The sequence below is a fragment of the Nesoenas mayeri genome (genome assembly GCF_963082525.1).
Source record: "Nesoenas mayeri genome assembly, chromosome: 9".
Lineage (NCBI taxonomy): Eukaryota > Metazoa > Chordata > Aves > Columbiformes > Columbidae > Nesoenas > Nesoenas mayeri.
In genome coordinates this window covers 4,956,046-4,979,957 of record NC_137557.1, presented here as the reverse complement: position 1 = coordinate 4,979,957, position 23,912 = coordinate 4,956,046, and the positions used below count along the sequence as shown (strand labels likewise).

Sequence of the window (23,912 nt, the reverse complement as noted above, 5' to 3'; positions counted from 1 at the left end):
CAAAGCCCTGTTCAAGACCCAGTCTGGCTCCATCCAGCACCAAACCTGGTGCTTGGCACTGATCAAATGCTGCTTTTCTCCTGACGTCAGGAAAAGTTGCAGCCTTCAAGAGGACAAGGTCCACACCCCGGCCAGCTCGCTCCCTTCACAGCTGAGCAAGAGGAACCAGCACTAAGTTCCTCCAAACCTCAACCACGGCAGCAGCGGGAGAAAACATCCCCCAAGGGATGGGCTCTTCCACAGCTCACTCACAACGCGTATTTAAGGGCAAACACAGCAGGACTGCAGCATTTTCAGATTTAATAGCAAGCCTGCGCTCATCAGCGTGAGCTTAGACGCAGGGTATCAGAGGCGAGGAGTGGGCGAGTCCATGAAATAGCAGAGGTGGACACGACGCGCAGCTGGGCACAACAACAGGACTAAAGCCCCAAGTGATGTCATTTGCAAGAAGCTAAATGCGCTGTGGATAAAAGGAGCCTGCAGCTAGTATTTCAGCCTTGCCTTGCAAGGCTATTTTTTGCTTAGATTGTCAAAATGTAATTACAACTAAATCCCCCCTAACAAATGCTGGAGGAGCAGCAGGGGAGCGTTGTATTTAAAAGGAATTTTAAGCAGTAGCCGTAGTGGTACCTGATCGCAGCGGGGGAAACAAACCATCGCTGGAAAAGAGCATTTGGTTGCAAGCTGGTGGCAAACAAGCAGCAAGAGTAGGACTGTGGAGTCTTGAGAAAGAGGGATGGCACAGCCCATGAAGTGCCCTGGTCCCTGCCCAGCCAGGCGCCAGCAGGCACAGACCGCCTGGGCAAAGGGAGCAGTTTGTCGCCACTGTCAGTGCACTGAATGTTTCCAGAGGCAGCCCAGGACTGACACCCTCACCGCAGAAAACAAACCCTTCAGAAGACTGAATATTTCAGTTTCCTCTGCTAGTCCTGACTGCTTTCAGTCTAGGCTTCAATAATAACACAAGGAATTTGCAATTGGAGTCAGGAGGCTGAAGGTTTCCTGGTCCCCAAGGCCAATAATTGTCTCAGACACGGGCTGCTGGTTCTGTGGTTGGTACCAAATTGGCCCAAGCAGCCCCTTCTCCCGAGGGACTGCGCAGAGCAAGTCGGGTGGGAGACGTGCCCCATCCCCGGCCAGAGCCTCCCCTCCTGGACCCAGTGCAAAGGCTCTATTGAAAATGAAAGACAGTTGCGTGATTCCCCAAGGAAAAGGGGAAAAGGCTTGAGCTGTTAATGAGTACAATTAGCGTTGTAGTCAAGCAAATCCGAGGAAATAATTAGCTCCTATTGTTTCTGTGGCATCCAAACTGCAGCTTTCCAGGCAACAACCCATCAGCCCGGTCTCACCCTGGAGGATGGGAGACGGGGTCACTCAGCACCCCGTTCTGGTCACAGCTTTCCTGGGCCATCGCCCCCTCCTGCCACACGCACGGGGATCCAGGTTCTCAGATGGCTGGACTTGCAAACCTCAGTGTGTTCCAGAAGCACACATGGCCCTGCACTCAGCCTTTCCCTGGATCCAACACAGGGTAGCACTGCTGGATCTCCGAGACAGAGTCAAGGTAACTAAGTGACACCAAACACCTCTTTGTCATCGTTTCAGAGAAGCTACATCCCTCTCCCCAAGAAACAGGGCTGGGTGCAAGGCACTGCTAACCAGGGAGTATGAAGAAGGTGCAAAGATGAAGAAAGCACCTCATTTTTTAAGCAAGATGTTACACCTCTAACTTCTCTGCCCATGTAAGTCCGCAAATATGGTGAAGTTTGGCTACCACTGGTACCTGGGGTGCTTTGCTGCTGCAGCTCAGAGGAAGATGCTTTGCAGAGCTGGCAGAAGCACGTCTAGGGATTTACCACATCCTGGAGAAATACCACCCACTGATTTCCAGAGACAAAAAACAGAGAGACCGAAAGAAACAAAGAGACCCAATAATTTATTGACAGAGCTGAAAGGGGGCATCTGAAAACCATAGGGCTGACTCTCAACTGGGAAGCTCCTCCCAGCTGCAGAGAGATTTATAATACTGGTATCCCTCAGCAAAAGGCTCTGACGTCGAGGCAGAATCCCAGAGAACCTGCACGCCATGTAGAGAAAGAGAGGAAAGTGCTGCAAGATGCGGCCCCCCAGGGCACGTTGCTAATTGAAAGGTTGGCCTCCCGCCCCACTGCTAAAAAAAAGTTTGTGTCTGACAAAAATCAGCCTCTATTGTCACCGCTGCTGGAGGGCTTCAGATGGATCCTTCCTCCAAGGAGGAGTGCGAGAGAGCGGCCCATGAGTCCCTTCAGAGGTCGGAGGGCACTGGTGGAGACCTCTCAGTGCTTTCAACACGGAGAGAGGAGCTTAGTGCCAACTCTTGTTCTCACAATGTGATTTTTGTGTTTCGAAAGCTTGAATTATCCCTGGAAAACAGAGAGGAGAAAGAGGTTAAAGGTGTGCATTCCTTCAGATTACAGCAACCCCCATTCCACCCGCCACAGCTACCAGTGTTGCCATCCCAGTATGTCACTCAAATCAATGCTCATTAAGCCTCCTAAGCAGATCTGCTAACTGGACACTTTTCACACAAGTCAACCTGCTGTTCCAGAACACCTGGAATACAGGGAGAGCCTTGTTCATCCCCATTCATCAGGAAGAAAAAAGTATCACCTCCTGAGAGCAAAGCATATTACAGCCTCTGGAAATTTCCCCGATAGATTCTGGAATTTGAACAACCTGCAAGATCTCCTCCTTCCCAAACATCTGTCCTCAGGGGTTCTGCCTGGAGCACAAACATGTCAGTCCAATCTTCTCCTGACACTGTCCCTTGCACTTAGGCTTCTTTTGTCATGCTGTCAAGTTTAGCTCTCTGGTTTCTCCTACCTTAAACGAATATCTAATCTGAAAGGGATGTTTCACTCAAGTTTAAATAGAAGAGTTTCTTCATTCCCTTTTGCTCACATGAGTATAGTCACTGACAGGGGCTACTGACAAAGAGCAGACTGCTGGTCCACAACCTTCATTTGTGTAGTCTTGTGGCACATGGCAGCAACTGAAGATGTGGCAGGTTACAGAAACCTCTTTGTTAACGCTTATTGTGAGCAGCAGCCGGCAAAGTGTATTTACGCATTAATAGAAAGGTGGTGTGTTTCTTTAAACTCAAATAGAAATAAATGAGATTACAAATCTTTTGAGATGATAGGTCGGGCAGCTCTTCCCATAAGGGGGCCAGGGCAGTAAGTCGCCCAAACCAAACACCTAGGGGTGCCCCAGCACCTATCACACCAAATCGGCAGAGCTGTGGCAGCAGCTTCAGGAGCAAGGTGCTCTGCAGGACTGTAAAACTCTGTTTAAACCCTTGCGCTAGCACTGTGTGCTGTGAAGAGCTGTAACAGCACAGTGCGTGCTGGAACATCTCCAAGAGGTGGGCTGGAGAGCTGGAGGAGCAGAAGGAAGTAAAAAACACTCTTTAGAGAGTTAAACAAGTTACTCTGCTATGACATGACACAAAAAACCATGCTGGAGGCCATCTGCAAAAGACTGGGGTTCACCTTTGCACTTGCCAGCAAAGCAGGCTGTGCTGCCATTTGTGGAACATGATTCAGGATCCATTAACTGTATTCCGGTTAATTTGCAACAATGGTTTGGTTTTCCATCCCATACTGTGCTTTCACCCCCAGGAGAGCAGAACACTTTGGTTAGCCCTTTTTTGGACAGGTTTTTACATTTCCCCTCCTTTTGCCTTTATCAGGGTGCCCTAGGCCCTCTGCTTATCACAGGCAGCCCAATCCAGCTGGGAGCTAAATCAACTCTGTCACTGTTTTCCGATACAATTGGCACAGTTCCTGCCTTCTGAGACTGGTATTTCATGAACTGAGCTGGTTTCCTCTTCTGGAAGGCCATTTGAATGTCATCTAACAATAAAAACACTACTAGGTGCCTGTGTAATGTTTTGTAATCATTGATCCTCGTAAAAAGCCAAATCTGTGAGGAACAGTATTAACTCCACCCAGGAGCTATGAGAGCACTGCCTGCCCAACGGTGCAGAGGAGGTTTGGGATGCCCTGTTGCCCCTTACAGCTTGGCTGTGCTGGAACAGCCACGTACCACCACGGGGTGGGAACTGGGCGATGTAAAGTTTCCTTCCAGAGGGTTCCCCCGCTCTGGCACTTGGCAGTGCCGCAATCCTACTTGGCTACAACCAAACACAAGTCCCACCGCCAGGCCTGTTGCAAGCCCTGGGTAAGGAAAGGTCCTGTCACGAGGGAAGTGGGTGCTGGAGGGGAAAAACAATCTGAGCTGTGAGGCTCACAACAGCCCTGAGCTCACCTTGGCTATTTTCTCTGCACATGGCCAGTCGCCACTACCAGAAGTAGAAGGTGGTTTCATCTCATTAGCCACAGCATTATTATTTCTAAATACAGTAACTACTGTCTGTCCTTCCTGAACAAGCTTTTACTGACAGACTAATTTATTTTGCTCCAGCCCACTGTCAAGAGCAAAGGCACGTTTGCCAAGCTCAGTGTCCATCATGCGGATGTACTCAGCATTCATTTACCACTCCACATCTGACAGGCAACCCTAGGCAGCAGACCCAAGCTGAAGACATACCTCTCAGCCTCCTGGGACCTGGTCTGGGACATGAGTGCCTTGCACAGAGGAAGGACACACCAGCACAACAGCAAATGCTGAGCGAATGGAGGCTTTGGTCAAAAAAACCCAAAAAGCTTAAAAAAAAAAATCATTTTGACCTTTGGGAAAGAGTCAGTAGCAGAATGGGCCCATCACCAGGCCCACAAGGCAAGAGAACACACCAGCCCGTGGGAAGAGGGTTGGAAGCTGAGAGGTATGCCATGAAGTCACATACAAAGAAAGATGAGGCCCTACCCTGTGTGTGACAGAGGGAGGGGGAACGTTCGATCAGCGGCCACTGCTGTTCACCAGGCCATGAAACTCCTCCCAGGCCCTGGCAAGCCAGAGGGAAAAAAAATTAAAAATAATAATAATAATAAAAAAAGAAACAAAAAAACAGCACTTCAGATCACAGGCTTCTTAACTTTTAACGAGAGCAGAAACATTCAATGGCGTTTGAAAGGCACTTGTCTTCGGAGAGCAAGGCAATATTCTCCGATAGCCCCAGTGGACAGAAGCATCCTTAAAACCCAGCCAAACATCTGACAGCGCGAGGCAGCTTTAACGTTCTGCACAGACATGAAGCGTTCCCAATGGCTGCTGCTGATACAGCCACATTAATACCCAGAGACAGGTATGACCTTCCCAGCCACCAATGGAGTATCTATTTCCTTTTGCTAATAAAAGAGCCAATGTTACATTTTTCTGGAGGATTATAATTTTCCTTGGCTGGTTGAATTCAGCCAGTTACTGACCTCACGCTCCACCACACACTTGCGTATGTAGTAATCCCCCCAAAAGGGGCTTCTTTTAATGCCACACAGCTTAGTTATTACAATATTCTTCAATCAGGCAGCAGAATCCAATTGTTATTAGAAAGTCTCATTTCCTATTGTAAACCTGCATTGTTAATGATGGCCCAGTAAAAATATTACAGCTTTCTGAAATGAAAATGTTTTCAGATAAGTTAGAGGGACAGGCCTAACACTGCATTCCCTGGCGGGGAACGTTACTGACGGACAAAGCTAGCAGACTGAAAAATTGCTGTCTGTTTTACGAAGGCAGCATACTGAAAGCCCTCAGGGAAAAGATGCTGAGGTTAATGTGAGCATGATTATTATCTTCTGGGATCAGAGACATCAAAGAACCTCATAGCTCCCCCATGCCCAGCAAAACAGCACCGGTGCCCACAGCACATGCGAAGTCATTTATGGAACACAGAGAGTCTCATGGAGTTGGAGGGACCTTAAAGGGAACCCAGGTAAGTCACAAACCCACACTGTCCTGCAGATTTTGTTGCTGGTACTGAGAAGCTACTTCACATCTTGTTTTCTGCATTGCCACATCTGGCCACTGCAACATGGCAGGAGAGACCAGAAATGGAAATCCTGTATTTGTCAGCATCTGTGCCAAAAACAGACCCTCCACCTGGCTCTTACCTGAGCCTCACTGTGTCAAGCTCCTCACCACTGTGTGTAAAAGTAGCTCAGTTTTCACATGCTCTTTCTCAGCAAAGACATAGTCCAAATGAACACAGAGGATGCTGGCAGAGCACCTGCGGTGTCCTCTGCAAGACTGTACAGCACATACTGGCAGTCTTGCTGGGAACCCAACAAAGCGGGCATGAGCAAAATGCTTGTCACTGTAGCGTACAGCGTGGAGTTTGTGACACTGCCTTCCCAGGACAGCAAATCGCTCATTTGAAAGTGCTGGAAGCGAAATCCTAAAGATCACTGACTTCAGCACCCCCAGCACAAGCCCCGTGAGTGGCAAAGCACTCCAGCTCTTCCCAGTTCAAAACTGCTCTGACAAAACTTCCAAGAAGCAACTAGATCTTCATAGCCCTGCAAGTCACAGGCTCTTGTGAACTGCCACGGTGATCAGCTGGTCCAAGAGAGCACTTATCTACAGCTGGCTGGGGTTTCTCCTCAGTCTCCCTCCATCCACGGTAGCTTGAAATCCTGATCTTGACTAGGATGGACAAGAGAGTAACAGTCATCCATGCGAGTCCCGAAGCTACACGGCATCTCCGGCTGACCCTCAGATGTGAGCCCTTGAAGCCCAAGGCAACGTGAGGAAGACAGCAAAGGGTGCTGAAGATGCGACAGGACAGCATTCGTACACCAGCCTTCCCTCAACACTCAGTTGGGCAAGTACAGGGCAAAATCAAGGGTGAACCGGTCTGCAGAAGAAGGACCAAGTGATGCATCTTACAGATGATTGCTGAGGTCAGATCTGCAATTCAGCTTGACCTGCCTGGAGGAGAGACAAACCCTCATGGGGCTCATTCTAAGCAAGGCAGCAGCACAGAGGTCTCTAAATGGGAACCTTCCCCCAAGTCTCCCCAGACACAGCACTGTTCAAGGCCAAGAAATCTTCCAGAGCAAGGAAGACTGCCCATGTCACCCAGTCAGCACATAGTACCAGACAGTGTGGGTGCAACTGCCTCCCTCCAGAAGAAAGTTAGGGGGAAGAGAAATGTGATATGAAGCCCTCTGAGCTGTTGAATACGGATTGGAAAGCTACACACATCTCCAGCCATGTAGTCTCTACTTTCATGTCTTCCCTCCAGCCTCTCCTGCCTTGTATTTCTACCACATTTCCACCACCCACATCTTCCCTTCCTCTCCCACAGTTCTCCCCAAATTTGTACCTTCTGATCTCTGCAGAAGGGACACAAGGGCAGATTATTTGTCAACATAATCAATAATTTATTACCCCTCTTAAACCAAGAAGTTTCCTGTTCCAACATCCTAATAATATCATGCACATAGTCCTTCAGCTGCCAAGTCCTTCTCAGAGACATATAGAAAAAGCTCTTCCAGCCAAGAATTTTTAAGCCAAGACCCTCATACATATTATAGTACTAATTACTCCAACTATCTGCTGACTTGACTGAAAAAATTCACCAGGATGTGTCTGCTCTAATGTACCTAAACTGTGCTAGTGGGGCAAACTGCTCTCCATTTCATACCGAACAAGGCTGCCAGTTAATTTCATCTGGCATAATCTTTACGACCTGTGACGTGCCAAAGGCACAGTGCCAGACAGTCTAAGAGGTTATTTTTATGTATAGACATTTTTAGTACCTTATTGCTATCCTGCCTGCACAGCAGTCAGATACTCAGTGAATTGATCCCCAACGCTTAGGTTATTCCCACTGAACAGATGCAAAATGGAAACACTAGCAGGCTAAATAAAGCCAGCCAGAGCTGTTCTTCCACGCTCATTCCTGACCCACAACTGCTGAAACTTGCCACCCTCTCCCGCACTGCTCATGGTGAAGACCCAGGCAGGGCTCCCTTTATCCCCACCAAGCTGGGGAAAAGAAAGAAAATGCAAAAAAGAGCCACTATCAGAGGCTCCAGTAAAAAGAGGAAGAACAGCCACAGCTGCTTCAAGGGACTTTCCAAATCACCATTGTGCAAGAAGCACTTGCTGTTTTCTCCAACCACCCTCAATCTTTAGTCCTAGCAGTTCCCCTTCGGTATTTCCCCGTGCAGCCTTCTTTCTTTACTGTCACCTTCCTCTGCTAAAAAAGCAGACAGCGAGCTCATGGTGCGTGCCACCCTCACGACAGTCACCAGGGTCCGTCCCCTCTGCCAGCCTGCACGTCACCTCCCAGCAGTGACCACCCGCCACACTCTGCAATGGTGTCCAGAGCAGCACAGCATCGTCCTGGGTGCTCCACGTGCTCTATCACAACATTTGGGATTTGTTCAAAGCCAGTTTAGAACTTTGTGACAGGCCTGAAAACCTATAGCTTTAAAAAGTCCAGGATATTCTTCTAGCCTGAAATAATTCTTTCACATATCTGGCAGTATCTGCAGCAAAGGCAAATAGGGAAGCCATCACGATGTTGAAATGAACACTCTGAACCAACCTCTTTAAAAAGAAATATGAAATAAATAGGTAATAGTCACTTTTTTGGTAAGAGACAGGCCACCGAGATAAGGAAGCTTTTTACAAAGTCACGGACTCTTCTGAATAAAGCATACTGTGGTGATGGAGAGCAAATCAATGAATCCATCATTTCAAAGCACAGGTCTACAGAAGTGCTCTTGGACTTGTGGCACCTGGAAATATTACTGGAACTGGAGAATGGAGCGATAAATGAATTAAGCCAGTATTGCAGATAGTCAGGAGGACAGCTATCAAATGCGGAACCTCACCACTCTCCTTTAGCTTTTATTCCCGCTCTCAGACTTGAAGGAATAAAGGTGAAACAGAGCTCACTAGAGCTGGCAAGATCCAAGGCAACCAGCCTTCCACTGATGGGCATCAGACAGTGTCTGTGGGTCCTATCCACAAACCACCCAACTTCAGACAAGGTTAACCCGGCCCACATCACATAACATAAAGACAAAGATAACACAACTAGGACAGCAGCAGTGAGAAGTTCTTCTAAAGTCTTCGAAATTAGCAAGTCGATGGAAACTAGTGGTATTAAAATACAACAGAGCTAACAGAATTGGCTGAGCTCTGATGTAGCAACAGGGGACACTTCTCACGGGCACCCCACCACCAGCTTGCTGCCTCACAAAAATCTCGTCAAACACCTGACACTTCCATGGGGATTTCTCTTTTCTTTGTCATACCTCACTGCTTTGTCCCAAGAACTTTGCCCCTGTGCATATTCCTTCTATAGGATATCTGCTTGTTTCCCTGCTAAAATTTAGTCCAAGGCCATTTCCTCCAGCTGCCTGCAGTGAAATGAACCCAGTGCCAGCCCTATTAAGATCAACTATTCTTCTCATTTACTCGAGCCGTCCCATTAGTTATCAGTGGTGACTTTGAAAGGAGAGTTTTATACCCTGCTCAGCTCTCACTGCAGCAAGCACATACAAATAACTGAAGCTTTGTTTTCAGAAAAAGCAGCCTTGCTTTAGAGCTGACAGGACGATCCATAAAGTCACACAGCAACGAAAATATTTCTAGAGCAGCCAGCTCAGCGGCAGCTGCTGTGTGGCCACAGGTCTGATCTCTCCTGGCATCTGAAGCAATGCTGTGGAATTTGTCTGGGATTCCTGGACGCTGGTGCAGGTGGGAGCTCTCAGCACAGGAGATGGTCACTGACCACACAGTTATTGGTGCAGAAAAGGCTGAAAACCCCAGGCAGGGCAAAAGGCTGAGACATGACCAGGCTGTAGCCACCAATATTATGCTTTCAAAACAAGCACAGTGCACCTCCAAAGGCAGCAAAAGATCATTATTTTTTTTCCCCCCCTTAATTCCAAACCACAGGGAGTACCACTGTCCATAACCCACTGTCACTGCTGGACTATGTCACCTCCAAGGTTAAGAACACTGATGAACAGAATCTATTAAGTGGTTCACTACAACTGAGCGCACCTCTCTCAGTCCACCTCCAAGGGAATGGAGAGAAGTGATTTCTCTCCAGTTATTTAAACAAGGGAGCCCACAAAATGTCACACATGTACTTTTCAGACGCTCAGCATTGTAATGTCTAAGGTACTATAAATCCCCTGGAATTAAGCAGAGTCCAAGAGATTGCTCTAGCTCTTCTAGGAAGATTGGAAATTAATACAGACTAGGCTGACCCTTCCACTGGCTGGGATTTAGGCAGCTTGTCAATATCGCAAGCAAGAGAAAGGACAAACACAGGAAAATTGCAATGAAAGATCTGCTTATCTAGCTAAATGCACAAGCCCCACTACTGACAGCAAAAAGGACAGAATGCAGAATAGCTCCTTGGAATTGCTGTGAAGCAACAGATACTTTTCAAGCACAGCTTGGCAGCACCACCATTTTCTGAAACAAAGGGGGCTGCAGCCACACTGACAACTCATGAAAAATGGTGTCTAAAAATGAGTTAACATGAAATGCAACATCACAAAAGAAATATATGAATCCTGAAACACAGGACTCAGGTTCCACAGTGAGGGGCACACTAGTAATTTCTACAGAAGCATTCATTTACAGTGTGTCAAAAGCTAATCCAGGTCAATTCACTACCTAAAAGTCAAGGTTTTGAGAAACGCCTGTTCTTTTCTTGCTAAGCGTGCTCCCTTCCCCGAAGCCCAATCAATGCCAATCAAACCCTGCACATGAGCAGAGCTCTAGTGGAGAGATGTGGCCCATACAAATGAAAAATGCCACAAGCCCCCCTAGAAAGGCAGCCCTGACAAAGGCTCTTCCATTAGAGCCTTTCATAAAACACAGCCAGAGTGTGAATATAGAGTGCTGGCTAGAAAGCTCTCCTGAGTCATAAATCACATGGTACATGCACAGCATAAGTGGAGTTTATTCATGACGGACAGTATTTCAACAGGGCTTGATAGATGGGTGAGGAAAAGAAGCCAGACTTTATGGAGGATAGAAATAGTTACACAAGAGATTCTTCATTAGTGAGAGATCCTTAATGATATGAAGCATAGCCAAGCAGAGTCAGACTGAAAGCTGGGGCTGTCCTGTTCTTCTTCGTCAACAAAACAGGTACCCTCACCTCTCTGCAGTTGCTGCCACTAGGCAAGAAAGTCAGTCCACACGTCACTACACAGAAACTCCACCAGCAAGCAGTTCTGCTCTGAATTTACACCAGTGCTGCTAGAAGGAGATGTTGGACAGCACGGCAATCAGGCTGCTGCAGCTTGGGGCAATGGAAAAAAAGAGCTCGCACAATCCCCCTACATGGTGGAAGGTGAATTGCTTAGAGCTACCTCACCAGGACACCATCAAACCAACTCCTGACTATCTCTCCTACACACAAAATAATAGTTGGGAGACAAGCCAGTCCGCCCCTATTTAAGAATTGCTCCCAGCTTTAATCTGAGCTACTAAACTTCATTCCTCAAACACCTGTTATTCCTGGACAAGCTCATTTTGCACCACACGTCAGCAGCACATAATGAAACTTCAATGCTATGCAGGAAGAGAGGGCAGCAAGCATGGCATGTTACACTGTCGCAGGGAAATACGACCACGACATTGGAAGCACCATCACGCAAGGACTGGCACCTGCCAGAGCAAGAACAGCTACAAACATTGCTATAGCAGCATTCTCAGTCCTAGAAGTCCTGGTGGCAACAGCTTATAAGGGAAAGGCCACATCGTTTCTACTCTGAACTTGCTACACAACCAACCACCACAGCTTTGGACAGCTGAGGCAGGACACAGCTTGTCTGCAGAGACTGAGAAGTCAAACACCTCACACCTCAAAGCTGCATCCCCACAGTCCGCAGTCCGCTACTGCTGAACAGGAGTAAAATATCCTGCTGTGTGTCCACACCAGCACTTTGCTATCTCGTAACACAGACACAGAGTCCATAGTGCCCTCTCCTGGCAAAAGGTGCATAAGAAACGTTACTGGCAAAAATCATGAATACGAGAGTTCAACAGAAGTGGGAACTTTCAGAAATCAAATTTGCATGGAAAAGATTCAGTTTAATAATAATAATTTTTCCTTCCTTTCTCTTTCCTACGCACACAGTGGGGAGGGTCACATGGAACACTAGATGCCCACAGGCACTTCAAACAAGACCTCTGTGTTATTGCTAGTGGCCCACACTCAAAATTGGCCACAACTGGAAGCTACTTGTCTGCTACAAACAGGACTGATCTCACCAAACTGTTTGCCAGCATGCTGATGACAGGGTGAATATGTCGAATGGACAAGTGAGCATAATGAAAGCAAGTAATGAAAAGTATTTGTACCCTGATTATGGGCTAGATGAGAAAACTCACTGCTCTATCAATGTCTTATTAATTTGTTTCAATTCTTTTTCTGGGTACACCTTTTCAAGCATTAATTTAACCAATATGACCTAATCAGTGTATTGGTTTAGAACATGCTTAATAAAAAAAAAAAAAAAAGAAAAATTACATTATTCATCTCTAATACCTACATATGCAATTTTTCGTCACTTTGTGGGAAATAAAAGTCGCCCTGAATGGCCTGGTATGGTAAGCTATAATAGGTTTATTTAAAAATACAGCTGTCCTCTCTGTGTACTGTGATCTTCTAGTCTTGTTAAAGAGCCTCTGTCACCAGGGCCTGGAAGACTTAATATATGACGTTTATTATGATTAGAAATCATTTGTACAGCACTGTAAATTCACACAGCACTTTCCCAAGACCATTTATAAGTCTAATGGCACTATAAATCCCCGTTAGCTTCCGCACTTTATTCCCCAGAATCTCTATTTATTCAAACGATCTCGTCCCCCCCAACTGCAATCTTGTCTTTGAATACATCAAGCCACAGTCCCACACTGGGCTGCACATCTCTCCCAAGTGACAGGCTGGGTGGATTGCTAACAAAGCTACAGACTATACGCTTCAAAAAATATAAGGTTTTACTACTAGAACCAAATGTCCCTAACAACAGCACGATAATGACACAGATATTTGGCTTTTGAAGTCCCCTGGCAACAATTGCTGCTGTTTGTATTACTGTTCACAGTGAACAGCCCCAACGCACGCAAGCACTTCTCTCAGTTCTTGCGATCTGCATTAAATTGCTCAAGCATGCATGCAACCAGCAGCAAGCCCTCCCCCTGCCACCACACATACTTGATGCTATCGGTGTGTGTTTTATATTCCATGATGGTGTTGGGAGGTAGGTTGAGCACTCTTCGTAACGTGTCGCGTATCCGGGCTGTCGTGGCCTGGTCGCTGGCTGTCTTGTTCCATATTGAGATAATATCCTCCTATGGAACAGCAAGGGAGGGGTAAGCAGATGGTAGTTTTTATAGCCCAGCTTCCAAATGGAAGTACATGCCAGTTCTCCGAAGTGCTTACCTGGAATCGGACAGAGACGACTGCCCCGCAGATTTCCTCCCCCACCATAAACTGTTCTCCCAACATTGCCAGAATGAGATTCTCCCAGCATCGTGACGCTAAACCCTTTCGCAGACGGATAATCCATTTACCTCCATTTTTGTTGGCATCATCCTAGAAAGAGGGGCAAGAAATCAATTTGTTTTCTTCTAGCTATTTTTTCTGCTTCCCCCAAGACAGCAAAGCCACAGACATGGCAGATATTGATTGGGTGGGGCAAGGGACAGAATGGAGGTATTTTCAAGCAAAAGCATTTCACTTCTCCCCCATACAAGCAGAGACAGATGTATACTGCTTTGAATACAAAGTATTTGAAACAATGACTCTCCGCATTCCAAAGTTCTATGCACTGAAGACTTGAGCTCTCGTGTTTTGATCCCACTAGAAAAGACTTAGCACCAGCCTGCCAATCTGCACACAGAACCAGCAGCAAGGATCCTAAAACTATTCCTAAACCTGAGACCAATTCCCCCTTCATCTAATCCTCTCCACATGTAGTTCTGCTTGTAAAACTGGAAAAATCCCTTATCACAGAACATGGAAGGCAGGGAAAGTGATATTTAAAAGCAAAGTAAAAATTGATAAACACTTTCCTTCCACGTTTCCAGGAATGGGCTCACAAACTGTGCTAACACAGAAATGACCAGTTTGTTCTCTGGGAGCCACTGGAACTGGGAGCCCCAGTCTGTCACCTCAATACTGTGATTCCATATGTTGCACCTGAAAAAGTGCTGAAGACTGCTACAGACGCCCCTGCTTCACAGAACGCACACCTGTGTGAAACAGGAGCTCCTCTTCTGTGCAGAACCCTGTGGCACGCTCTTGTACAACACTGTAGCTGGGAAATCTTACACGGTGAGAGGAACAAACTCCATCCGAAGCCAAAGACAGGGGTAGGAACAAGACAAAAAGGTGGCAGTAAGGAAGGGAAAGGGAAGACAGGTCTAGGACAGAGAAGAACAAAGGATAATGCAGAGGGGACTGCACAACACAGGACATCCCTGGCCAAATCACCAGCAATCCCCTCTGCCAAGATGGGACACTCCTTAAAGATGCCAGGCAGGGCAGCCCAGGCTTTAATGAAACAAAGTTAACTTCATTTTAGCTTTAAAGACTCTTTAAGGCTCAGATAAAACAAAACACTTGTGTGCTCTCAGAGACAGCAAGTGCTAACAAAGCAATCCTGAAGAATCCTGGAAGTGCCAGCATAGCAGCAGCATTCACCAGGCTCCCCATTTTCAGGAAAGTGCTAAAGCCTGACCTGAAATCAGAAGGTGTCGGCTCTGGACAAACCCCAGAGCATGAGAGCAGCGACATGCAAGGTGAGGAATCCAAATCAACACATTCCAGGAATGTGGCATACTCCCATGAGATGCAAACTCCTTTGTCATTAAGCATCCTTGTTTTCCAAGCTGTGAACATCACACTGTAAGAATTAAGCCATCGAGGCTTCAGCCTTTAAGCAGGGAGTTGGGTTTAACTCCTCAAACTTTCCACAATGAATAATGGGGGTCAGAAGAGAAAATGGTATTGCTCAAAATATTTCACAGGGGGTTCAAGCAGGTTCAAGGCTAGAAAGAGAACAGTGATTGGGAGGCAGATGCTGTATTGCATGTTTTATGGTTATTGTTAGTTTTCTTTCAGGTTAAACAAGCTTCAGTTCAGTCAAGCATTTGATTTCCCTTTACCGGAATAATAATAATGATCTGCAGCCCAGTAAATCACCAAGGAACATTATGCTTAGTGTTTCTGACTTTACCCAGAAAAGGCACAGATGGATCTAGAAAAGGTAAGAGCTACATATATGCACCTATGTGCCTAAACAATGACAGTAAGCAAGGATTAGTTTAGGAGGGAAAAGTGCAGAAACAAAGCCCTGCAAAGCAAGCAAAGGGAAGGTCAGCAGCAAGATTGTGGGTCCTCTTCTATAAATACAAGAAGGGAGTGGAGCCACAAGTGAAAAAACAAATCTCTCCACCACAAAATGGCTACAGAGAAACACTTTATAGAAATTCCAGTATCATTAACTTGTGGACTCTCTGGTTGACAGATTATCAGAGCAGCTAGCTCACCAGGAGTCCAAAGAGGGTTAAATGTTTTATATAAATTGTATTTGCAGTAACTGGCTATAAAACACCTTGCTTAAAATAATTGCCAGCTAGGGTCACATATAAATTTCTTAGGACCAAGCAGCATAATTAGGTGCTTTGGAGCAACACATAAAATCCTCATACTGCGATGGTATTGGTCATCATTGGAAGCAGGCCAGGAACTGGAAGAATGATTTGCTGGGCAGAGATTTTTTTTTTTAACAGATTTGGATAGGAATGAACAGAAGCAAATTAAATGCCCTGAAACTAAAAAAAGCAAAGGAAGTACAGTTGTAGGCTTTAACCATATGCACCCCTTCTTTGTCTGGAAAAGGAGAGTTCATTTCCTATAAGCTTTGTTGAATTCCATTTAAGAGGTCCAGCCCTTCTAGATGAAAGCCCCATACTGCTGTCACCGGACAAAGCCATAATAAGGGGCAAGGGTCTATATTTGGAGGCACAGAGCTTAACTGGGGTCCCCTCCACATTGAGCTTCAGGCAACATTGCCCAAAGATCCTCTGGACCCGCAGGCAAAGGCAGTTCCACAACCTCTTTGGGAGTGCAGCTGGCAACTCTCTCATCTCCCCCCTCTGCCAGCAGGTCACAGGACTGCTAGATGACATGGGACAGAGCCTGAGGACTAGTTTACACGAAAGCCAGAATGAAATACTGCACCCAAGAGAAGCCTGGAGTGCCATTTAATGACCAAGAGTCCCTTTGCTGTGCAAGGTTCCCTCTAGAATACTCTGGGAAAATACCAAGGTAGAAATGAAAGCTCCAACTCACCTCCCACATGGGTTTGATCCCTTCTTTGAAAAGATGAAAGTCACTATGGCCTGTCAGGTCCCCGGGACGTACCATGTGACTGTAAAACCGCCAGAACTGCTCCACCTGCAATGACATGAACCACACAATGAGGCTGCTGAAACTGTTAACAGCCAAGTTCCCTACAGAAACAGGCTTCCCTTCCTCCGCCAGCTGGCCAGAGCCACCTTTCCTTCTTCTGTTCTATTTTCTTGTCACAAGGCTGTTGATCAGGACACCCAGAAGGCAGCAGTAGGATCAGAGCTTGGGAGTCTGTTCCTGGCTGGCTCCATTACCAGATGACCGCTTGAAATATTCAGCAGGTGCCTCCAAAGTTACTTGGTGGTTGTCTGGAGAAATCTGTGCTAAGATAACCGCTGCTCTGGAGAACAGCTCCAAACGTATCTTGTAAATTGTATTGCCCAAGCTTTCAATTAGTGGGTATACATCAAATGTATAAGCTACAGCCAAGACTCTCTACACCATATATATTAGCCTGGCATTAACCACAGTACTCTGCAATCGTGGAGGCTCCAGGAGCCTCCAAATGAGACATTTTTGTATTTAATTTTACTGTGTCCAGGTTTTAAGACAAAAGACACATTCTGGTGCTGTTTTAAGATCTTAAGGCACCATTCAGAGCTTTCACCTAAATACCTCTTTATTTCCTTTTTACAATACGCCATGGTACACTTGGTCCACTTCACTTTGACCAGTTACCATTCCAGAACCCCTGTGTTTACTTCAGATAATCTGACTGGAAGACGAGGGAATCATCTTTTCTAATTCTTAAAAATAAGATGTTTATCCTTTGAGATTCTCTGGATGAGAAAAGATTTTAGAAAGGCTGGATCTTTAAAACAAACAAGACACTGGAAGAGATTATACTAATTACTACATTTTAAGAGGATTCTACTCAGGAAGACAATAGCTATTAAGCAGACCAGCAGTGAAGCTGGAGGGGTCAGACACCATCCCAAGTACTTTATCAGAGACCTTAATGACTTGGTCAGCACTTGGAATTCTGCTCCAATCTCTGACGTCTGCCATCCAAGCAAGAATTTGCTTTTATAGTCAATAAAATTAGGAAGCAAGTTAAGGTGGAGTCAGAAGCAATCTATTTCTGTTAGACAGATCCAAATGCAGTGTGGAAATAAATTCTTGCACTGAGCGAACAGGTCCTTTAGCAGTTAGAATTCAAAAGCTCTTAGAGTTTACCACTGAAAAAAGAATAATAAATCTGAACCCAGACTTAGGCTCAGACAATTCTTTCTGAATCTTGTTCTTACCCCTCCTTAAAGAGATCTTGGAACCAAACACATCACCACATCTGCTGGCCAGTCTCTCTCCATCCTAACTCAACTCTAACACTTCCAACCTATGACAGCGACTACAAATTCTTTGCAGCAAAGAGCAAACAACAGAATGCGTTAAGTTTTTCCTCTAAGGAGCTAAATAAATCATTGTTAAGTCTACACTGATTTAACAGACTGAAAAGTTACTGCAGGATCATCATGCAGCAGCCACATTTTTCATTCACTGAGCTAAAAGTACTTGCTCACACAAGGGAATAGCAGCAGTGACAGCCCACAATCCAACAGGCTTAGAGTTATTCTTCCCCCGCTTATACTGTGGGGATGCAATAACACAACCCAGCTGCTTGGACAGGCCTATTTTTGCAGCCTCCAGAAGGGATAAAGGGATATTGTTACAAATTCTCACATTACAGAAGACAGAGATTTACTGGTCGGCAAAATTAACATTTGTAAGGGACCCAGGAAAATCTGGACAAAGTACTAGATTTACTACAAAACCACTGAGCAGCCAGACTTCCCAGCCTTATGAATGGTATTGTATGTGGTGCCTCTACAACAGAGACATGTTTTGCTTATGTATCTTGGGATGTTAATGACAGCTTTACACTGCCAGTACCATGCAACAACACCACACTGCCTTTCCAGAATACGCTCAATTTATTCCACAGGGAGTGGAAGGGGAACAGGACTGCAATTTGCCTGTTAATGAACTTCACTGCAAACTGCTCCTCAGTCACCACTTCCAGAAAGGCAAAAGACAATGTGCCAACACCTCCATAGCACCCAGAGAAACTGTTCCTTTCTTCTCTTGCTCACCTGTCAAGTTCTGCTCCAGCCAACACATTTAAGCTACATGGGAGTTCTTTTCATTTTCTATGATTACTTCAGCTACTACCACTACTGCCAGCCCAGATTTCTAGCACAGGGCAGGGAACTCTCAAGGCACGTCACCTGCTGTAGGCAATTCAAGAACTCCTACGCAAGTCGTGGAAATTCACTCTATCTCCTCTGTTCCTGACAGCAAGAGCAGAGGGGTAAGCCAGCCACAACGGCCACACAGTGCCCAAAGGACAGAAGGACAGCAGGGATATACTCACAGAGGCAAAGGTGCCAATCTGTTTGATGTTCTGTTCGTAACTCTGCGAGCTGGTTGGCCTCCCGGGTGTTCGCCTGGAGTACCAGAAGGTGTAATTGTACTGCAAGGGGTGCTCAGCTGGCCCTGGGACAACAGCCTGCAGAACAGAAAAGCATCCTTACCCCTCCACACTCCTCTGAAGGGGCAACGGGCAAAATTACACTCACAGCATCAGAAGTCCATATGGTCCTGCCATCACAGACTCCAAACCAAACAACTGGTCCTCATTTTTACAGAAAAATAGTATCTATTCATTTTCTGAAATGGACCATTAGGCTAATAGCAGCTGACTACTATAAAGAATACTAGAAATTTACAGCACAGAGCTAACTAAGGAAATAATAAGTTAGCTCAGGAGAGCATCACAGAAAAATCAACCCTTGTAATTTGTAAAGGCAATATTACTAATTTTACCTTTAGTCCTTAACTATTCCTATTTCAAAGAAGAAAAGAGAAACTAAAAAGGACATGAGTTAAACTTTTTCAAATTAAGAAAAAAAAAAAAAAAGCCACTCTCATCCTCTGGAAAGAACAAAACGCATTTATACTAAACCATGATTCAAAAGTAATTATAACTCTTTGGTGACACCGGTTCCCTTAAGCAACCAACACCCTGACAGTCTGGGAGGATTAGTCTGTCTTGGAACCAGTTATGTAAGCTTTGGTAGAATCCATGGCTAGCACTGGACAGTGATCACTTTTCAATTAGCAAAACATCCATTTCTGATTAAACAGACTTCTAATAAGCATAAGAGAGGCTAATGAGAGCTCATTACCCGAGAGTCAAAATGGACCGAAAAAAAATCCCTCAAAAGCCCTCATATTGTTTCACTTTATATTGTTACAGGAATAACTAGGGTTTAAATCTCTACTCTCTTCTTGTCTATGGTAAATTTGAAGACTGAATTACTTTAGACAGATCAGCTTTCCTAAGCTACCATAAAAAAGCAGGATGAATTTATGCCTTCTTAGACAGCCTACAGTACACTCACTGAGACCCTGTCTTAAGAGTTATTTCAACAGTGGCACAAACACAGCCTGGTAAACCAACTGCAAGCCACGACTCCCCTGTCAATCAGTCCTTCCCCTACATGCTCTTAGGAAAAATAAAGATGGGGAGAAAAATAGAGCTTTATTTCTCATTTCTATTCAAAAGCCTGGCAAAGCACCAGCTGCGTTTGTGAAGGGAAAACTCATCCCTCAGATTACATCCTTCCAAAAACTATGTCAAATTATCCAAATGTTAATGTAGCCCCTCTGTCTTCATTACAACAGTAACAGTGCATTAAGCAACCACAGCCCACCAAGACACATTTTCCTTATCCCTGAACTGAGGACACCCCCACATTGTGACCTAGTGACAGCACACAGGTGCCAGCATTGTACCTTCCTCTTAGTCGTACTCTGTGGTTTTTCTCGGTCATTCTTTTCCTTCTCACTGTCTTTCTGTGTGTTATTTTCCTCATTCTGGTCATGGTCTCCGCTATCATCATCTTTCAATCTGATAAAGAAAAAGAACACAAAAAGTGAGCCTTGCATCTCGCAGCTGAGAATTTTCGTACCAAGCCCCAGCGGTTTCTGCTTCTAAGCTCCTCTGTGGCACGAGGGCCACCAGCATTTGGAAATCTACACTTGACAACCCACACGGTGAAAACTATTACTATTATTAATACTTTGCATGGAGCCCATCACAGGAATTGTAGTCACACGCTTTGAAGCACAAGCGAGCAACAAAATGACTTTTAGAACAAACTCTCCTGTAGTCACACGCTTTGAAGCACAAGCGAGCAACAAAATGACTTTTAGAACAAACTCAAGCAGGTCATTCTAAACACGGATCTGTCACAGAAAACCCCAACTACTGCCAGGGTCCCTAAACTACTCAGGAGGCGAACACGGAGACCCTGCGGTGCCCCTGACTCCCACCCAGCTCCCCGCGCCCCTGAGCCGAGCAGAGGCAGCCCCAGGCCGGCAGACACCCCCAGGTCTCTCCGCCCTCCTCAACCCCTGCGAAGGGCCCACGGCCGGCCCGCGGCTCCCCGCCCCGTCACCCGCACAGGCTTGCGCCGCTGCCCGCGCCCTCGGGCCCGCGTCCCCTCAGGGCCGGGCAGCAGCACCCGAGCGGGGCCGGGCCGGGGCTGAGCGCGGCCCGTGACTCATCGCGTCCCGCCCGCCCGGCGCCGAGGGAGCAGCGCGGAGCGGCCGCCAGGGAGCGTGGCCGCGCAGCCCCCGCAGTGCCGAGGACGAGGGTGCCGAGGGGCCGCGCCGCCGACTCACGCGTCGAATTTGTTGTTCATCGTCGCTCGCCGCCGCCACCTCCGTCCACCTCAGCGACTTCCGCTCCGCCGAGTCCGCCCCCTAAAGCCTCCCGCCGCTTCCGGCGAGAGCCGCCCCGCGCTTCCCCACGGCGGCACAAGCACGGGGCAGGGCGGAAGGAGCTGAGGGGAAGGGAAAAAGCGTACGCTCCCCGCCGCCATCTTGAGTGTGGGCGCTGAGGAGGCGCCCACTGCGGTGTGTCCGCCATGTTGGGAGTGGCACGAAGTGAGCCCGTCGCACAGGCGGGAACCCGCCGGGCGGTGCGGCCGCGGGTCCGGGCGTCACCTCACACGACGCCCAGAGCCGGCAGCGCAGCTCCCTCGCTGCAGGGACACAGCCAGCAAGCTCAAGCTCCCTGCCATTTTATTCATAGTGTTCATTTGTCTCTGGTAGATACAGTTCCAGGAGTCAGTCAGTCAGTCACTCTTTAAGGGGTCTGCCTGACTCACCTCCTGTGGTGACAGACAGGCCTGGACACCCCTCAGCGCTTCCTTCTCCCTGCAGGGCAGGCAGGCTCCTCACGCTTTATGGATCCCGTTACTCCGTGAGCATAGAATCTTCTCATTAGTATTTTGTATACCTATGACCCATAATTTCTAACTAGAAAATGGTTTTCTGACTGATGTAGTTTCTGCTTCTCCACCACCTTGTGATGTGGAGAAAGAGAAAATCCACAGCCTGTACAGCAGGAATATGAAGAAAGGGTGTTCAACATATGTGAGTTACTACGTATTCTCTGCTACTATAGTGTTAGGGTATATTATTTCAAAACACAGTAACATGATGCTGGTATTCTTATTTTACTATTTAGAATCAAAGGCAATGGGTGTCTAGGCAACATCCCTGAAATCACAGAAATATGGCAGAGCAGGGAAAAGAGGTCTCCCTAGCCCCAGGTTAAATATCCCTACCCCAGAATTCCCATCCTGGTGTTTTATAGGCTCAAATAATCTTAGAAGACATAGAAAATTATTAAGAAATAAATATTAGCAGAAATAGTTTAAAAACTCATAAAGAATTTCCTAGCTGGTTGCAGGAACACATAAATGAGATCCATGCGCTCTGAAGGCCAGCAGTTTACCACAATATTTCAGAAAGGGCATGTTGCACAAATTGCTGTGGAGGCCCGTTCACAGATAAACCTCACGGGCTGTTTCCTCCGCTGGCCTCTGGGTCTCTGCTGATGTCAATATTAGTAAAAGATTTCTAATGCCTTCCAGGAGCCAGTTGTTAGTCAGCAAATGGATTTCCATCCCCTGCCTTCTGGAGGACCTTTGATCAGCCCTTGTTTTCTCGCAGGACAGGCTGGCATTCTACCACAATTGTGGTTAGTTTTACTGGGAAATTCAGACACCAGCTCACCAGCTACTCTTAGTTTCTTCTCCTCAAGAAAGTGAAATTGCAGCAGGTCTCCAGAATCAGCACCTTTTTTTCCCCACTACCTAGAGCTTATTATTGGAATGAATAAAGATATTTGTGGCAGATCAGATGTTAAGAAAGTCTTGGCATGTGGAACAGTCACTGTAGGAGAACTGTGGGCAATACTGAAGATGCTCTTACCTGCAGAAAACAGAAAAGGGCTCCTCTGTTCACAAAGTTTCCCTCCTTGTCTGGGAAATCGCCAAGGTTAAAGTGTCAAGGACTCTTCCGCTGCTCTTGATCATAGGAAACAGAAAATACATTGAGAGAAATTCAGCTGTCCTACTGAAAGACAAAAAGAACATAAAAAGATCTTCGTCACAGAGTCAAAAACTGATGACATAAGTTGCCCAGATATCAATTGCTCTCTTGAAATTGCCCAGTGCAAGTGCCAACTAATTATTACGGGGTGAGAAATAGGGTCACTCTGTGCTATCTCCTACAGAATAGCTTATTTAGAAATTATTAGGCACTCTGAAAAATTGATTTTAGAGAACCAGAAGATGCAGTAATTACAGTAATCAGAAACTGGGAGGAAAAAAACCCTCTCACACACACAACCTGCAAAAAAAACGCCAAAGACTGAACTGAAGGCTTCACACTGACCCACAACCCCTGACTTTGGTCTTGGTATTCTCAAAGACACCTTCCCCAAAAGCCACACAGGTCTCATCCTTTGGGAAGACCCCCTACATGTGGCTGGATATGGACTTAAAGCATTTTGCTGATACAATTAATTCTGTATACAGGCACTGTTCTTCCAGAATTTTTATGGGTTTTATATTCAGCTTGTATCAGTTTATAAGAAGCCTCGGGTCATTACACTAGTACAATTGTACTGATCTAATCCTGAAATCCTGTATAGAAAAATGGTAAAAGTGATATTTGTGCAAAAAGAGAGGACAACTGAGTACCAGATTATTCATATTATAGAATTTACATCAGCCTATTCACGGTGAAGTGTTCCTCTCAAGTTGTTCAAACTCAGCTTTGGGCAGTTTTGCAGCCTGGGACAAAATATGAAGACTGTGCTGCTATAACACATAATCTCGCGTAGAATGGCATTTGTGTGTGGCAGGATCATTCAGTCCTCAAATTCAGTTCCACAGGCTGGACCAATGACAGCATCCAACTCTTCTTGGACTCATTCTGCAGAATAAAAGGACTAATGATGAGGATTCAATAAGGCAGCTGATGTGTAGACTCTATGCAGAAACTCAAAACTCTCAAGAGACCTTACACTGCAGGATCAGGGCAGCTGAGTCAGCTGCATTTTGCCTTATTACCCTGCTGTGAGCAAGGACAGTGACACGGATAAGTGCAGATACACACATTTCTCACCTTGTACTTCCAGCTACACCATCACAGAGATCCCAGCAGAAAGCAATGAGCCTGCTATGATGAGATCTGTGATCATCTG

General features: G+C 46.3%; 1 protein-coding gene across 2 annotated transcripts; it reads right to left on the bottom strand.

Moving 5' to 3' along the window:
* Positions 1-1,916: 1,916 nt before the first annotated feature.
* Positions 1,917-21,115, bottom strand: EIF4E2 (eukaryotic translation initiation factor 4E family member 2). 2 transcript variants are annotated; one of them, XM_080349827.1, is made up of 8 exons: positions 21,035-21,115; positions 20,144-20,258; positions 18,720-18,854; positions 16,289-16,393; positions 13,373-13,525; positions 13,145-13,281; positions 4,867-4,945; positions 1,917-2,402 (listed from the first exon to the last, which is right to left on the bottom strand). In XM_080349827.1, the coding sequence occupies exons 1-7, from the start codon at positions 21,052-21,054 to the stop codon at positions 4,900-4,902; spliced, it is 711 nt and encodes a 236-aa protein (XP_080205953.1). In that variant the 5' UTR covers positions 21,055-21,115; the 3' UTR covers positions 1,917-2,402; positions 4,867-4,899. The 2 variants fall into 2 exon arrangements, with proteins under 2 accessions (XP_080205953.1, XP_080205954.1); XM_080349828.1 differs by lacking the exon at positions 4,867-4,945.
* Between the last annotated feature and the right edge of the window lie 2,797 nt (positions 21,116-23,912).